The sequence below is a fragment of the Chiloscyllium plagiosum genome, unplaced genomic scaffold (genome assembly GCF_037043375.1).
Source record: "Chiloscyllium plagiosum isolate Xiang-an unplaced genomic scaffold, Cpla_swu_hap1 HiC_scaffold_52, whole genome shotgun sequence".
NCBI lineage: Eukaryota > Metazoa > Chordata > Chondrichthyes > Orectolobiformes > Hemiscylliidae > Chiloscyllium > Chiloscyllium plagiosum.
The window spans coordinates 8,600,222-8,617,948 of NW_028270190.1; the positions used below are offsets into that span (position 1 = coordinate 8,600,222).

Consider the following 17,727-nt stretch of genomic DNA (forward strand, 5'->3'; position numbering starts at 1 on the left):
TGCGAACATTTTTCAGTACCTTGCTGACCACAGACGTAAACCTACCTAGACAATAATTTCCAGGTTTTTTCCCTATTTACTTCCCTGAAGAGAAATACAATATATGCCTCCCTCCAAACATGAAGAACTACCATGGAGAGGTTGGATTCAAAGATCATTGCCAGAGGTGCAGCAATCTCATTCCGCACTTCTCGTAGGAAATGTGGATATATCTGATCCGGCCCTCGAGTTTGAGTCATACTCATGCTTTCCAGAATTTCCACCATATCCACATTCTTAATATGAATCTGCTCAAGCCTATTAAGCTCTTCCCCAGTATTCTCTCTAACATCAAGCTCCCTCTCTCTCATGAATACAATAGCAAAAAACTCATTTTGCTACTTCTCTATCTCGCCACGCTCAGTGCTTAAGTTTATCCACTGGCTTGGATCCAGCTTACGCTCTCTCAGATCATTCTCTTATTCCTAATGTACGCGAGCAAAACATTTGGATTTTTCCAAATCCTTTCGCCAAGACTTTTTCGTGCCCCAACCAGCTTTCCTCAATCCATTTTTGAGTTCTTTCCTTTCGACCCTGGAATCTTCAAAATTTGCGCCAGATCCCGCTCTTCTGCTCTTATCATCCAGGGCTCCTTTCCTTTCCAATTCCACACCGGTCTCATTGGGACAAAGTTATTCAAAACAGCAAAAAGATGCTCCACATTTCTGTTGTGCATTTCCGTAAAGCAATTATTCTTAATTTACACTCCACAGGTCCTGTCTAAGAGCAGTAAAACATCCCGTCCCCAGAAAAATATCCCTCTCATCCAGTCAGTTCCTATTCCTCTCCATGACGACCGCAAATTTGAGGCATTTATGCTCTCTGTCACCAAAATGCTCGCCACCGAGATATCTGACACGTGGCCTGCGAATTGCCTCGCACCAAATCCAATATGGCCTCCCCAGTCGGCATATCTACTTCTTGCGTCAGGAATACTTCCTGGAAACACCTAACAAAATCATTTCCATCCAGATAATCTGCACCACGGATGTTCCAATTAATATTGGGGAATTTCAAATCACCCTTATCAGCAATTCTGTTATATCTGCTCGTTTCCAAGATCTACTGCCCAATCTGTCCAATGTCTATAGCAGACAACCAATAAAATAACTGTTTCTTTCTTTGTTGTCGGAGCTGCAGTCATCCAGGGAAGTGCAAGTATTTCACCATATCCTTGGTTTTTGTTTAGTTGATGGAAAGGCTTCAGAGATGTTGATAGTGTGCGATTCAGTAATGGTTAAATTCTCTCCCATGTTGGGTTATGTCATTGTCTGGCACTTGTCTGGTGAGAATGTTATTTGTCATTTATCTTCGCAAGTGGAGATATTGTCCACACTTTGCCGTATTGGACACAGATTTCATCAAAATGTGATGAATTCAAATGGTGCTGACAATCGTTTAGATTTTCCCTCTGCGTACCTTTTGGATAGAAGGCCAGTGACGAAGCAGCTGAAGATGGCTGTACCAAGAAGGCTACACTGAGGACCTCCGATCGACATGTCCTGAGCAGAAAGATATCAAATAACTGCAAACACCTTCCAGTATGTTCGATATAATGACAACTAAAGGAACCTTTTCTTCCAATTCCCATTCACTCCAGATTTTCTTGATGGAAAGGGGTGTCATTCACACTGTAACTCTTGAGATCATTTCGTTTCCCCAACTGTGGACTGTAAATTAGGGACTAAAGGTTTAATGAATCACAAGCCGAGTATTCGTGCTGGACTCCAAACTGAGGTTGCCAAATTGGCAATTTATAATACTGAGCAGTTCTGATCCCAATGCCAATATAATTCATTCAGGGGTGAGTAAGGTGCTCAACATGAGAGGAGAGGACAACGATATGCAAATGTGTTCAGCGTTGTTTTTAGATTTAGGGGTCGGGAAATATCAAGTACCAGTTGAGGAAGAATACACCTGCTGATATGTGACCTTACTGCACCACACCCCACCCGAGCCAAACACACCCCGACACAAAGCTGTGTTGTGATCGTCACCTCCCCATCTCACTCAATCACTTACTGTTGGTCTGTTACCCAAGCTCAATACCAGCCCTCAGAGTGTTGTTGTACTGAATGTTACTGCATTCCTGTTAAGCAGGGCCACTGGCCTCTGGCTGGTAATGACCACTCCTTGGGGCTATCATTTGTGCAGAGCCCTTCTCTTGTCCAGCTTCATGCCCGAGTGACAATACGTACACTGGGGCTTCATGAAAAGAGGAGACTCTGTTCATGTTGACTCGCCAGCCAGTGAGTGAGAGGCCATCACCTCCATAAAACATAGCCAGAGAATAGGTTTAGTTTAGAGTGATGCCCAGTCACCAGATCACGTACGCCTGTCACATGGAGAGAGTGTTTCTTTCATTCAGTTGTCTATTTGGCCAATGAAACGCTGGATTTTGGAGAGCAGAGTGGATGGGCAGACAATGAACTTAAACTCTGCGTGGCCTCAGATTACCACAGGAACAAGTATATAATGTTGACACAAACCCAAAACAAAAGCAACAGCTGTCCTGGATAATAACGCACAAGTCATCTACAATAAGTCCAGACATGAGAGTGTGGAAGAGCTGGGGTAAGGATTTGAAGAATGAACTGAAGAACAAGCTGAAACTGTGTGGCACTGAGACAAAGAGCTGGGATTTGCACGCAAGAGGCTGATCCCAATCAAATCCAATACTCGGGGCAATTGTTACGCGTAGAAAGACAACAACGGCTTCGGGAGGAACAGCATCAACCGTAAAGCAACTTACACAAAAAAGTCTCCTGAGGAAAGATTCAAGCCAAGTTTCTTAATTACACACAATATGCCAAATGTCTACCCAGCAAGTTGCACGGTAAATGACATTCCTAAAGAGTAAAAACCTCTCTTAACAAAGGACCATATTTACACACAGACCTACCAACGACTTGAGCACATAATTCGAAGATTTCTCATCAAACGTTTATAACTTCTTATAGCTCACACTCCAAACGTAAGTTGTTCCTTTTCATGTAAAATTGCAACTTATATTAGAGTGACTGACCAGCCCAATGGGGCATATGGGAGAAGCAGACAGACTAAAATAATTATCTTTATTCCTGACTCTTCAGATCTGTCCTTCGCAGTGTTAGTACGTTAACTGTTATAGTGGATGGTGCACGTACCCGTCTGAAGGACAGAACAGGCTCAATGTTCCGTTGATTCAGCTGAACGTCACATCCACATGCTAACTCACAGTATCAGAGAATCCCCAGAGTGTAGAAAGTGCCCATTCGGCCCTACCTTATCCCTGTAATCCTGCGTCTCCCATGGCTTGCACACCTAACCTATAATTCCCTGCGCACTATGGTTAGCTTAACATAGACAATCCCCGAACCACCACATCTTTGAACTCTGGGAATGGTGAACATTAATTCACAGAAATGGAAGTACTCTTAACTCCTCAGACCGATTGTCTGAGGGTACGAGGTGTTGTGTCAAGATGTATGAGAGCATTCCAAGAGAAGGTTGAGATGACTGGGAGTGCTGAAAGATTATATAGTCCTTGCTAACTACTCCATCATAAACATGCTGGTCAGGCATGTGTCCCGTTCTCTCTCACCGTCGGAATGAATGTCGCCCAATCTTTGGTAGCATCTTGACTCCGCTGATGCCTTGGTCACAAAGAGGTCTTGATGGACCTCAGCAAAGTAGATGCCACTGATGCTGCTGGGCATGACATTGGTCCAAACTCGATTCTGTTGTTACCACGAGGCTGCTTTAGATATCGCTTACTGATGCAGTCACTGCAGTTCCTGCCGGATCTTGTACTGGGCCGAAGCTCCATTGCTGTCTCCATGAATCTGTGATGGCGACGTGCACTGACAGGAACCCAAACTCACCTTCTCCCAATCTCCATGAATCTGTGCTTGATACAGATTAAGACAGGAACCCGAAAAAACCTTTCCCCTCTCTCCATGAATCTGCGCTGGATAGCGATACTGACAGAACCCAAACTAATCTTCACTCTGCCTCAATTAATCTATGATGGATGCAGTAATGACAGGAAACGAAACTCACCTTTTCTGCCTCCATGAATCAGAGCTGGATACATATACTGATAGGAAACAAAACTCACCTCCGCTTTGCCTCCATGAACCTCTGCTGGATACAGACACTGACAGAAAACTGACCCACTTGTACCCTACCTCCATGAATCTGTGCTGGATGCTCATGCTGCCAAAATCCCAAACTCACCTCCACAGCTAATTTTGTGAATCTATGATAGATACAGATATTGTCATGAACAAAAACAGAGCTCATTTGCTGCCTGCACGAAACTGTACTGGATATGGACACTGCCAGGGACCTAGACTCATCACCGCCTGAGCAGCCATGAATTAGCGTCAGGTCAGGAGCCATAGGGAACCTACACTCTCTCGGCTATCTCCGTTGTGAGTCCATGCTGCTCGACACATTCACAGATTTCGCTGCTCTTCACCAAGAGGTAATTAAATTAAAAACCCAAGAAAACTTACAAGCGAACGCAGACAGGAGAGAAGAATTAAAATAAAACGAAATGAGAATGAATCCCGACTCCATCACAACCTTACAAGAAGTATTGGGAATTTACCTTTCCTATGTGAGGGTAAGTTTCAGCAGAGTTGATGCCTTGAAGTTGAATCACTTGATGAAAGGCTCTCAATGCGTTTGAACCAGAGCATCTAATAGGTCCTTCTCTACAATCAATCAGATTCTGTTCACTGAGAGAAACCAGTTTTCCATGCCTTTTTGCCCACTGTCCTTCTATGGCACCAGTTGCACTGTAAGCCCAGTCAGAATGACATTGACCCTAGTGTTGACAGAAACATAACCACATTAAATCAAATTGATCTTTTAACGATATCCAGTTTGCATCTACATTCATATGGAACACAGTCTCACACTAATGTTCTTAGTCTAAATGTTTGTTCAAGTTTCTCAGAATTACACAGAATCTGTGAATATCGGTGTGCCTAGGTTCGGATTTGATTTGATTTATTTATTGTCACGTGTCGCGAACAACAATGAAACCCTTTGTTTATGAGCAATATAGGCACGAGGATGCGAGGATGAAGTATGCGAGGATGAAGAGATCAAAAAAGACTTGGAAAATGGTACATTGCAGAGAGTGGGCACAAGGCAAATTCAATGTCAGCAAGATCAGTATGATTTGAAAAAGAGAGTCTCATAACCGTCTAATAACAGCTGGGGAAAAGCTGTTCCTGCACCTGCTGGTGGATGTGTTCAAGCTTCACTGTCTTCTACCTGACGGAATGCATGTAAGGAGTACATTACTGGGGTGAGTTAGGTCCTTGGTGATGTTGCCTGCAATTTCGTGGCAGCGAGATGTGTAAGTGGAGTTCATTGATAGAGTATTCGATTCTATAATGGCCTGGTCTGCGCACACAACCTTCAGTAGTTTGTTATGATCCTGAGCTTCGCAGTTGCCATACATGGCCTTCTGGACCCAGACAGTATGCGCTCAAAGGTGCAACTGTCGAAGTTAGTGAGGGTCCTTATGCACATGCCAAAATTCCTGAGCTCTCTGAGGAAGAAGAGGCGTTGTTGTATATTTTCCAACGGCACAAACACATGGTATTTCCCGGAAATATTGTCAATTATGGTCAGTCGAAGAAATTTGACATTTTCCATTCTCTCAACCTCATTCCCATTGATGTCGATTGAAGCGTGTTGTTCTCCTTTCCTTCTGATGTCAATTATGTGCTATTTAATTTTACCAAAATTGAGAGAGAGAGAGAGAAACTATTCTCATTGCACCACATCAATGATCTCTCTATCGCCCTTCTGTCTTTTCATTCATCGTTGTCAAATTTCCCTCCTGTTACAGTGCTGTCGTCAGTGAATGTATAGATGGTGTTCGTTCGGGATTCGTGTGTGTAAAGGGAGTACAGTAACTGGTTGAGCACTCATTATTTGGGGGACGCAAGTGGTGAAGGTTATTCGGGAGAAGGTGCAGTTGCCTATCTTCAATGATTGGTATCTGTGGGACAGACAGCTCCGGATCCAGTTGAAGAGGATAAAATCATGACCAATGTCACAGGGTTTTGAGTTCAATGTAGAGAGTATAAGAGTGTTGAAGGCAGAGGGGTAGTCAATGATCAGGAGTCTGACAAAGGTGTCCTTTTCCAGATGTTCAAGGGGTGCAGGGCGAGAGATATTTCACCCACTGTGGACCTGTTACTTTAAAAGGCAAATGTTAAGTGATATAGGCAGGCTGGGAGAATGGAGTTGATGTGGACCCTCACCAGCTTCTCGAAGCACTTCATGATGGTTGTGCTCAGGCCACTGGTCGGTCGTCATTAAGGAACAATGCATGAGTTTTGTTTCCTCACTTACGAAGATGATGGTGGTCTTCTTGAAGCAGGTTGGGACTTCAGCTTGTAGAAGAGAGAGTTTGAAGATGTCGGAGAATTTTCCGCTAGCTGGTCCACACTGGAGCTGAATGCCTGGCGGGGACAGTGTTTAGGCCAAGCAGCGTCCTTAGGGTTATTCCCAGGAGGACTGATCTGATTTCTACAGTAGTGACTAACAACTTGAAGCATTGACATGTAAGAGGATTATTTGATGATGAAAAGTCTCCTTACTAGCAAAACTTGTCTCATTATTCATTTTCCCCTCTTGACAAATTCACAAAATGCATTGGCTATGTAGGGAACGTGGCATGGCTCTCAGAGAGGGACAGGATGAACGCTGTTTCCGATTGGTTACAAACGACCATGGTGTTCGATCAGACCAAATAGCATCTCATGGGAAAATGCACAGGCTCCTGTTGTATGGGCCTTGCCCATGAACTTTGGCATCTGGCATTTGCTGGTCCACAGTCCAGGGATCGACCATAGTCTGGTGCGGGGGCGGGGTGGGGGGGGGGGGTGGTGCCGTGGGGAGTTGCCTTTGCGTATGCAATCCAGAGACTTGGTTTCAACAGTCATTTGGCTACAAAGTGAACAGTTCGGGGATTGGGAACTATTGTCACAGGAAGAAGAGTTTGCAATTCTTCACCTCTGAGGGCTGTGCGTTGAGAAGTCTGGGAGATTGCAGTTGTGAGCGAGGATGGCTGATAACACTATATGCAATGGTGAATAAAATGAATCTTGGATGGGAAGGGATTCCATAAAGTTGTTGGATGAGGTGTGACGGTGTTAGCAGCACAGCCTTACCTCTGCAAACCTTGTTCCTCTTCCTTCCACATGCGAGACCAGGCTGTCAGTACACACATTGATTCTATGTAACCATGTCATTCGGCATCATGGTGCTGCAGTTATATTAAGCCTTCTCTCCACCGAGAGAGAAACAGCCAAGTGGAAGGTCAAGCTGATACCACTTATCGAAAAGGATCAAATAACGTACCAGGTTTGTCACGCTTGCCACTAAACCTCCCTTTCCTTCATTGTCTCAGATTTAATGAATACCGGTTACTGTGTTGGGCAGGAAGGATCGGAATCCGAGTTGCTGCCTGTTAGCCCTGCAGTGGTTTGTTCAGTCAGCCTCGCAGCATTTCTGTCTGGCGGGGGTGAGGGAGCTCTGGCAATGCTGAGCAGAACTGGGCAGCAGTTTGCAGGTGGAGGCTCAGCCACTTCTATGACAACTTGAGACTGGGTCTTCGGAGTGACCTGTGTGTGTTTCCTCCTCCAGCAGGGCACTGTCCCTATTACTTGTGATTAGAAAGTGGCACCTCGACTACAGGCCTGTGGAGCAGTGATCGATGGGGTACAGCTTTGTGGCCATGGCCAGCAGACGCTGAGGGTGCTGGGTCTGCTTCTCCATGGCAACTGCCAAACTGCCAAAGGTTAGATGATTCATTGATTGGGATATCTGGGTCCTCACAGTGTATCTGCGTCCCTGTCGTTTTCAAGTGTACATCCCTGACTGCTTTATCTGCTGTTCCCTGGTCAATGTCGATGTTTGCCGACACCACGGTCTCTTCTGTCCGTACCGTGTCGCTGGCAGCCCTCCGAGTGCTGTGGGAAATGACACAGTGAGGGGCTTACCAAACTGTGCTCCCACACCCTCAATAGCTCACATTTCCAGGGAGCTGAGGGTGTGTGCTGGACGCAGCCTTACTGATATTTCCTCTGAGGCCGCAACACTTTCATGCTCAGAGAACGAGGAGGCGTCTTCTTTCCCTGCGGAGCGACAGTAGATGCTGACGGAACCGACAGAACACGAGAGACAGAAGTTTCTGGGACCAATGCAAAGACACACTGAAGAATTAATGAGGCTGACAGAGCGCTAACAAAGAAGTTATGAGTGGTATTTACTCGCTTAGTGGAATGTGAGTGTATCATATTTTCTTGTGAGAAACAGGAATCACTCCTCACAGGTTGAGGAATCTGGTGTCAGAGACCTCTCCACCAATCCAAGAGCTTTCTGCCCTCCAGTGTTCACTCATCTCCTGGAATGACAGAAAGGGAAGGATTGAGTGAGAGATTTAAGTTTTGCATGGCTGTTGGTGTTGGTACATGCGGGAGGTATTCTGAGGTAGTGAAGTGGCAATGCCGATATGATGTTGGTTTTGAAGATGAGGAAGACGTCAATGACAGCATGAATCTGGGTAGGAGGGGGTGCTGGGGCTGGGATGGAGTGTGTCGGAGGGGGAAGGTGGGTGGTCACAGAGATTCTGACACATAGCATTTTGATGGCAATGTTGGTTGTTTTTCTGTACCATTCTCTGGCATGTTCGAAAACATTCCTATCTGAGCAGGGCAAGGTTACCATGCTCGTGCTCTGTGGGTTCACAGCAGCTTTTTCATCATGGCCCAGCTCCCAGGATATCGGGCGCTAATCAGGAATATATTGAATTGTTTCGGGAAGAATTTGTGGGAAGATTAGAGTCGGAGTGGATATGCGGGATGTTATAGCTGCATTGACGTCGCTAATGAGATGGTCATGATAACGATAGTGAGAAATCTCACTGAGCCTCGTGGTGGTATCCCTCCCAAACATTCAATGCAACTGACACTTAGTGAATTACAGTATAATCCGATCTTTTACAACTCCCATTTGTACACAATACTTCATATACTTACCAGCAGGCTCTGCTCTCCTGTCGATCAGCCTTGTCCAGTTGGAAGGAATGATTGAGAGAGGTACAAGGCCCAACAGAAGTGAACTGTAAATGTAGTTTTAAAAGTTGGGGTGTCGAGCATATGATCGAATATTCTTTGAATAAGTCTGGACATGGTATCACAAGGAAGCTTGGCATTGCAGCTTGCAACATTACCATTGTGGAGTTGTGCCAATTTACATCTGAACTTATATTTATTACATCGGAATTTTACCTGTAGACTTCAATTTTACAATTTAATCTAACCATTGAATTTGATTTTGAAGTAAACATTCTCTAGATATTATGAGTAAAAGCACGAATGTTACAATTAATACATATACCATGCTCCCTTGCCTGACCATAACCAATACCAGGAAACAAATGCAACAAGAAAGCAGGAGAAGCAATTTAGATTAAAAATGATCTACTGAAACGTAGCCTTTCCTAACAATTCCTACAAGCTGATCATAAAGTCCAATCCTGTTGAGAAGTTAATGTCTGCACTTAATAAACTTGAGAACTTTTTCTGATTTTTACCTGGTTTTTCACTGGAGTAACTAATCCTTCTCTCCGCCAGTCAACAGTTGCAGTTCTCAATTGAATGTGACTTTCTTCAGATTCACTACTTTCATCTCTTTCATCAGTTTCAATTTCAGTCATGTTGACAGCTTCGATTCGGGGAAGTCCATTCATGAGCTTATTGAACTCTTCATTGGTCTAAAAATTCAAACACATTGGTGAAATGATTGACTTTTAGTGGTGATTATGTAGGAGTGTCAATAACGTCAATAAGTGTCAATAACGGAAGAGAGCTACATTCTACATATTCGCTGACTTTAGCATGAAGTGCGGGGAAAGCAATGAGGGCACTCGCTCCTCGTGTTTAATCTTTGACTGATTAAATGAGCAACAGACAAAAAAGTGGCCATCCATTTCGTCCCAATCCAATATAAAGCTGTGTAAGAAAGCTTGAGCAGCTCAAATATCTCTGCTCGATCGTTCAATTACCAAAATGGCAGGAGCTTTATATATGTGTTTCATTTTGCAAGAATCAGTTCGATAGTCGTCTCTGATCATTAAAACCTGACAGGTCAATTTCATCATGGAAGGATAGGTTAAGTCACCTCAGATTGGTGGGTTTTATTGGTGTTTGAGATGAACCTTCCCAATCAGGAGGATTTCAAATTTCATCACTTGCCTGACCTGATTTCCGGATAACACGTTGGTCTTGAGATGGCCTCATGGCCCTTGGACCATTAGATTTAGATGCGAAACTCAGATTGTTCACTTTCATGAAGATACTGGATTGGAATGGTTAGAAAAGGACCAGATTTGATGCTATCCATCATCACATAACTTATCATCCGAAACTGTGGATGTCTGCATATCAGACTGAGATTGCAGACTGGTATTGAATCATCTGGTGTCTCGTTTTGATTGGTAGGGAGGGGTACATGTCGGTTTGAAAGGGGATTGAATATGTCCCATCCTCTGAGTAATAAGTTGGGCCCTAGGTACATGCAAAAGTACGATTTGCGCCTGCCTTTTTGCAGGCTATATGGAGCATGCCTTGTTCCAGTCCTACTCTGACCCCTGTCAAAGTTCTGTCTCTGATCCATTGATTGTTGCTTCCTACCCTCACCCAGAATTAGAGATAGTAATCAATTTTACTTCGAATTTCCACCCTTGTCCCAACTTCACCTGGAATCTCTGAAAATCTTCCTTTCCTTTCTTGAATTTAATGTTTCCATTTAAGGGCTAGACCATCTACTTTCTTCCACAGTTACGTTGAACTACGTCTCCTCACACCCTGCTATCTGCAAAGATTCCATTCCATTTCCCAGGCTCCTCACCTGTACTGCATGTTCATTGGTGTCACCACCCACTGGGATGTTTAACCTTACCTAAGGACTCCTCTCAATGCCGTTGACAGGCAGTCTTACTCAGTTTGCGCAATTGTTTCCTCATCCATAAGAACACAGGAAATAGCAACATGAGTAGACTGGTGGCCCCTCCACCTTGCTCCATCATTCCATTATGATTGACCCAAAATTGCCCATGTTCCCGTTCCTTCATTTTCATTGTAACACTTGATTTCCCCTACCGCTTAAGAATCTCTCTCAGATTAGGCATACAGAGAGGCCGAGTGTCATAGAGATGTACAGTATGGAAACAAACCCTTCGGTCCAACCTGTCCATGCTGACCAGATATCCCAACCCAATCTCGTCACACTTGCCAACACCCAACCCGTATCACTCCAAACCCTTGCTATTCATATACCCATTGCAAATGCCCTTCAAATGTTGCAATTGTGCCAGCCTCCATCACATGGTCTGGAAGCTTAATCCATCCATGTTCCACCCACTGTGTGAAAAAGTTGCCCCTTAGGTCTCTTTTATATCATTTCCCTATCACCCTCAACCTATGCCCTCTAGTTCTGGATTCCCGATCCCAGGGGAAAGAAATACTTTGTCTAATTATCCTATGCATGCACCTCATAATTTTGTAAACCTGCATAAGGTCACTCCTCACCCTCTTACGCTGCAGAGAACAAAACCTCAACTTGTTCAGCCTCTCCCTATCGCTCAAATCCTCAGTCCTGCCAAAATACTGATAAATCTTTTCTGAACCCTTTCAAGTTTCACAACATCTTTCCGAGTGGATTGAGACCAGACTTGCACGCAATATACCAACAGTGGCCTAACCAATGTCCTCACAACAGCAACATGACATCCCAACACGTGCATTCAATAACATGAAAAATATAGGGGGGTGGGGGGGGGGCATAACAAACGCTTTCTTCACTATCCTATCTTCCTGCAAAGACATCCTGGCCTCAGACAGAAGGATTTCCTCCACATCTCGATTTCAAAACGCTGTTATTGTGATTCGATTATGTCAATTCCGAGCCTCTCTCATTCACGTCAACATCATCTGTGCACACACCCTGTCAAACCCAGTAAGAACATATAAATTTCAAAGGGATCACCTGTCATTCTTATAAACCCCATTCAGTAAAGTCCCAAGCTGATTAGTCTTTACTCGCTAGACAATCTTTGGTGCAGTTGTTCCCCTCCATCCCAGAAGAAAAATAGCATTATTTCAGTCTTCACTTTCTACCATCCCATTCTCTGTTTCTTTTTTAGCGAATAAATCCTCTACCAATGCCAATATGTTACGCACTAAACCATAAGCTGTTATTTTGTTTAGCAACAGCTGATGTGGCACTGCGTGACATGTCTTTTAAAATTCCAAGTGCACACAATATATCGGCTTTCCTGTGGTAAAAAAAAAGTTTTGTCTCTTTGTTCACTTATTAATATTTGTGTGCACATAGGACCAGCAAGTTATTAAAGAGGCAAACAAATGTTTGTCTTTAATGCAGAGCAAAGACAGTATCAAAGTGGGGAAGTCTTGTTGCCATTGGACAAACACAGAAGGCACTGTGATGAGCTTTGATTTCACTCGTTACGGAGGAATATTTGGAAGGAAATTTGAAGCAGGTTAATCAAACTACTCCTACGAAGAAGAGGGTTATCACAAGAGAAACATTTTGACAGACTGGGCCCACTCCACAATAAAGTTGAGGAGAATGAGTGCTGATCATCCTGAAACAAATAAGACTCGAGGGGGATTGACAGGGCTAATGGTGAGAGGATGATTTTCTTGATGGGAAATGTGAGTACAGAACCAAGGCCTGACGTAGTCATTGACGCTATTATTTACTTATCTATGCGACTTAACTCTGTGATCTGCCTGTATTGTTCGCAAGACAAAGCTTTTCACTGTGCCTCAGTACACGTCACATTAATTTCAATTCGCTTCAATTCAATTCAATTCAGTTCAGTTCAGTTCAGTTCAGCTCAGTTCAATTCAATCAAATTCAATTCAATTAATTTATTTTCAATTCATGGAATACTGGTGTAATGCTGATGTCATTAATCACATTTTTTGAGATGCCAAGATTAGGGGAAATGACCAACTGTCCTGAGGAGCAATAACAGAGAGCAGGATCATGTCCTTCAATTTGTTTGGAATGCAGGTTAGTTTAACTGCTGTGGGATAAAGTTCAGTCAGCGACAGGTAGGGCGGAGCCAGAGATACAGCAGACTCTAAAAGAATATTGTTGCCGAAGGGAGCAGCTTCCACAGTACAGAATGCAACTCCTGCTTTCAGACGTCATAATGGACAGCATCTGTGAAGACTCAACAACACAGAGGTGTATCCATAGTGTGACTGCCGTCCATAGAGGGAGCTCAAGCCAGCCAGTGTTGTTTAATGCAATTTAGTTGTACAGAATCTGATCGTGCAAGTGAGCAGAAATTATAGAATCAGGGGATTGTTAGTCATTAGAGTTCTCTTCCGCAGAGAGAAATGGAGACTTGAGTCATTGAATATATACAAATTTGAGAGAGATGCTTTTGATTTCAAGAGGAGTTACGGGTTATGGAAACCGAGAATGAGAAGGAAGGAATCAACAATTTGGAGTAAAGTGAGATCAGTCATTGAGTGTACAGAATGAGTGAGTCAGCTTGGAGGACCAAATGTCCAAGTGCTGCTCCTGTAGCTGGATATAACTTCACAATTATATAGCTTCAAAATTTCACAATGACCAGCATCAAATAGATCCCAGACGATACATCCTGGACACACCAGAGCTGCAAATTTGTTCATTCCAACTTTAGATGTGCGTTTTCCCAATGAGTGTTCGATGTTGTGTTGTTCGATGTATCATTAAAAATCCGTTTGTGAAACCTGAAATAACATTTTGCTGTCAGGGTCCATCCTCCCACCCAGATCTGAAAATTATTAATCAGGTTCCCCTCACCCCACTCAAAATAACGCACCCGTAGCAAAACCTGTCGAGCTGCCAGTCTGAGAGATTCATGCTGAAAGTGAATTAAGAATAAAATAGCTGAACAAGAGGATGGTTTCATCGACCATCATGAATGACGTTGACAATAGATACGTTCTCTCTACTACCACCTGTCCCTGTCTGAAGTAAGGTTACGCCAGTGGCAGGCGGGGAATTCAATAAGCCACGTCCTTGCGAAGAAACTGAGGCCAATACATGGGCAATTACTGTGCATGTATATACCTTCTTAACCTGTTGTGTGAGAGACCTGCCTTAAGCTGCCATCATAGTAAAGTCGGTGTCGGCAAAGAGACGCTTAATTTAATGGGCCGCTTGGGATGATCAGACGGCTTCCTCATCCATCTGTCTCCAAGTTGCCCACTTACAATTGCCTCTTCAACACCATGAATGGATCTTAATCTTCTTGAGGCAGGTTTTTGGTCTTTGTAGTAAATCCAACAGAACTGCAGCGGGATCCTAGTAAATTAAGTACACCAAGTCGCTACTGATTCACTTTGTGTTTGTTCAGTTCTTTAATGAAGTTAGAAACTTGGCGAATACCCATTGAATTTCAAGATCAATATTTTTTCAATGTCGCTTCACTCAACAGATACCTCTCATTGACTGCAACTACATATTTTCAATCTCTGCCAATTGTGTGCAGACCATTCCTATTCTGAGTGAGCTTAACATTACAGACTCTCCTTTTACCTTGGTGTACTGGTTCCCATGTTGTGATTGCCAATTTGTCCAGTCTTCAACCAATTTCGAATCAAATGTGCCTGTTGAGGCTGCAGCCAGAATAGATACCACCACACTGCCCAGAAAGAGCCAGACGTTCATGACAGACAACCTAATAGGCAAAACTAGTGGGCTTTCCACAGGGAGTGGGTAATTTTCAAGTTAGCTGTTTACTTATTCTGAGAAGGAACAATATAAATTGTACAAATAATACAAACAATAAAATTCCAACAATTCATCCAATGCTGAAAGTTAAATGTAATTCACCTTCATGAGGCATCATCAGTGGATTGGAATCTTCCAGCATTAGATTGTTCAAATTAATGACGTTTCAAATTTAAAACCAATTATTGGAAAGAACACGGTAAAATGAAATCATACTTTTCCATAAATTGTCTTCTTGTGATGAAAGTTATTTGACTCACGGTCCACAGGTTTAATCAGTCAACAGCTCATGTCGTAATGATTACATTGCATTCAACCTTACATTGAGCAATGAATCCTTAGAAGGCATGACTGTAGGATTAGCAACAGGAAATAAAGAACAGGTGGACATATTATATCGTTATCTTCTGTCACTTTAGAAAATTCCAAAAAAAAATCTGAAGACGACATGTAAATCGCGAGTTGAAAGGGAAGGAAGAAATTGACCAAATGCAATCAAAATGGAAAGATACAGGGAAAAAAATCAAACTCAAAAAACTCGTATGTGCTCAGTAAAAAGATAGAATTAATGATAGAATTCCGAAATTGAATGTGGGCAGCATTTTTAAAATGTTGATGTAAAAAGTCACAGAACAATGGGTATGACATGAAAGTTGTTTCAGAGGTGTGGTTCCAAAATGGTCACGGAAGGGATCATTCAACTGAGTATTCAAGAATCCTTCATGTTTAAGAAGTAAACGAACAAGGCAGAGGGAATTTGGCCAGCTCGTTTGATAAGCTTCAATGTGAAAAGGGAAAGTGGAAACGAGAGGCAAGCATTTGTGATTTTTCTTTACACAGAGGCTGGCACATGTCATGAAATTGCTGCCAGTTGAGGTGCTCGAAGTAGATGCAATGTCGAAGTTAAGAGAAATTTAGACAGACACATGAACAGGCAGGATATGGAGTGTCACAGAACATGTGAAATCAGATGAGATTAAATTAGAAAAGCATCATGGAAGGCGCAGCCATGGTGGTCTGAAGAGCTAGTTTATTTGCTGCATTGTTTCATGTTTAAAACCATCGGATATCAGTGAAATAGTTAGAAATGGCTTTCTGGATGACTATGTGTGGTGATGAGAAAAGAAAATAAGTCTCTGTTGGGTCTTATTCCTGCGTTTCGTAAGAGCGTAGATGGAGAGCACAAACCAAGGAATAGTCGGATTTTGTAGGAAAGGTATCGAATACATCATTACAATTTTAAATTTCACGTTGATTGGATGAATCAAATTGACACATACAACCTTGTGGTTGAATTCATGGGGTGTAATTATAAGAGTCTTTCGAAGAATACGTTATAGGATCAACTGGAGAACAAGCTATTTTCGTCCTGGTATGCATGAAACGAGACAGGATCATCAATAATAATCCAGTAAATGATTCGTTCAACAAAAGTGGTCACAGCTTTCCGGAATTGCATATGCAATGTAAAATAGAAAATCTTGGATATCAAGCTAGTGCCTGAAACTGAAAGAAGATCAAGCACAAGAAGGTGATGACAGCGTTTACCTCAGTGGGAGATGGGAAAAAAGGTGAGGTAAGAGACTGGATAAACAGTGGGATACAGTGAAGATAATATTTAGGCATTTCTATCAAGGAACTATTCAATGGTGTAGATTATAAGAGAAGAATGTACCATTTATGGCTAAATATCAAATTCACGTCTAGTCGAAAGAAATTAATCATCGTCTGTGCAAACATCGATTAGGAGATTAAAAAGTAGGAACTGACAAATGACAAATATTGATGAAGAGAACAAGAATATGAATGTTAGTCACAAATAAAAAAAGAAAGTGAAAGCAAGGACTTTAATACTTATTTAAAGGAAGAAGCTAGCTGAAATATTGATTATTTCGATGGTAAGATTAGCCCATGAATAATGTAAAGGACGAAAGTAGCAGGGAGTTTGAACAAATATCCAGTTTCATGTTAAAAACAACAAAACAAAAAGATTCAGAATCAAGAAGTAAAGGGAGGGAATTACCTTGATCACTGAAGGAACAATTACTCAGAAAGCAAATGAGATTAAAGTCTGACATTCACTTGGATCTGACTGATTAGATCTGAACGTTTTAAATATAGTTACTGCAGTGATAATGGGTACAATAGTGACAATATCATTGCGGTTCAGGAATTGTTTTCGCTGATGGAAATCTGCAAATAGGGCAATTCACAAAAAGGAGAAGAATAGAAAATTGGAAGATTTATGCAAGTTAGGAAATATGATGTCATTGCCTAAAATACAACAAAGAGTAACGACTGTTATCGCACAGCAACAGACCTATCGGCCCTACAAGCCTGTGCTGACACATATTGCCCGACACCAATGAATTGTCTTCACTTCGAGGAACCATGACCCTCAACCTCCATTCCTATTCTTGTTTTCGATCAGGTACGTCTTGAATACTGCCATTGTGTCCGCTTCCACCAACTCTTTCAGAGAGCGCTCTCGGCACTCATCACTTTGTGTGAAATGCTTGCCTCTTTTAAAATGCACTCCCGCTACGCATGCTTCCCAAAATAACTGATTCCTCCACCCTGGGAAAAAGGTCTCCTACTCACTATTCGATCCATGTCATTCATGTCCTATTATCTGACAGATCACCCCAAAAAGCAAACCTAGTCTCCGTGATAATGAACATAACACATAGAAAATTACAGCACAGCACGGACCCTTCGGCCCTCGTTGCAACGACCTCTGGAACAAAAGTAAAGCACATCTACAATTACACAATAACAAATTCATCCGTACGTTTCCCAAATGACCATTTAAATGCCCTTAACCCTGGCGGGTCAGCTGCTGTTGCAATTAATGCG

At 42.7% G+C, this 17,727-nt stretch overlaps 1 protein-coding gene across 1 annotated transcript; it reads right to left on the bottom strand.

Moving 5' to 3' along the window:
* Positions 1 to 3,572: 3,572 nt before the first annotated feature.
* Positions 3,573 to 13,837, bottom strand: LOC148134780 (procathepsin L-like). Its single transcript, XM_087985364.1, has 4 exons — positions 13,764 to 13,837; positions 9,647 to 9,826; positions 4,634 to 4,852; positions 3,573 to 3,758 (listed from the first exon to the last, which is right to left on the bottom strand). The coding sequence occupies exons 1-4, from the start codon at positions 13,782 to 13,784 to the stop codon at positions 3,573 to 3,575; spliced, it is 606 nt and encodes a 201-aa protein (XP_087841490.1). The 5' UTR covers positions 13,785 to 13,837.
* Between the last annotated feature and the right edge of the window lie 3,890 nt (positions 13,838 to 17,727).

Bases quoted from the DNA above. Each gene is read 5' to 3' on its own strand.
- LOC148134780 (XM_087985364.1), bottom strand. From the start codon at position 13,784: ATGAACAAATTTGCAGCTCTG. The intron at 9,827-13,763 runs GTGTGTCCAGGA...TTGAATTTTTAG, and splicing joins TGAACAAATTTGCAGCTCTG to ACCAATGAAGAGTTCAATAA. The intron at 4,853-9,646 runs GTAAAAATCAGA...TGTCAACACTAG, and splicing joins TTACTCCAGTGAAAAACCAG to GGTCAATGTCATTCTGACTG.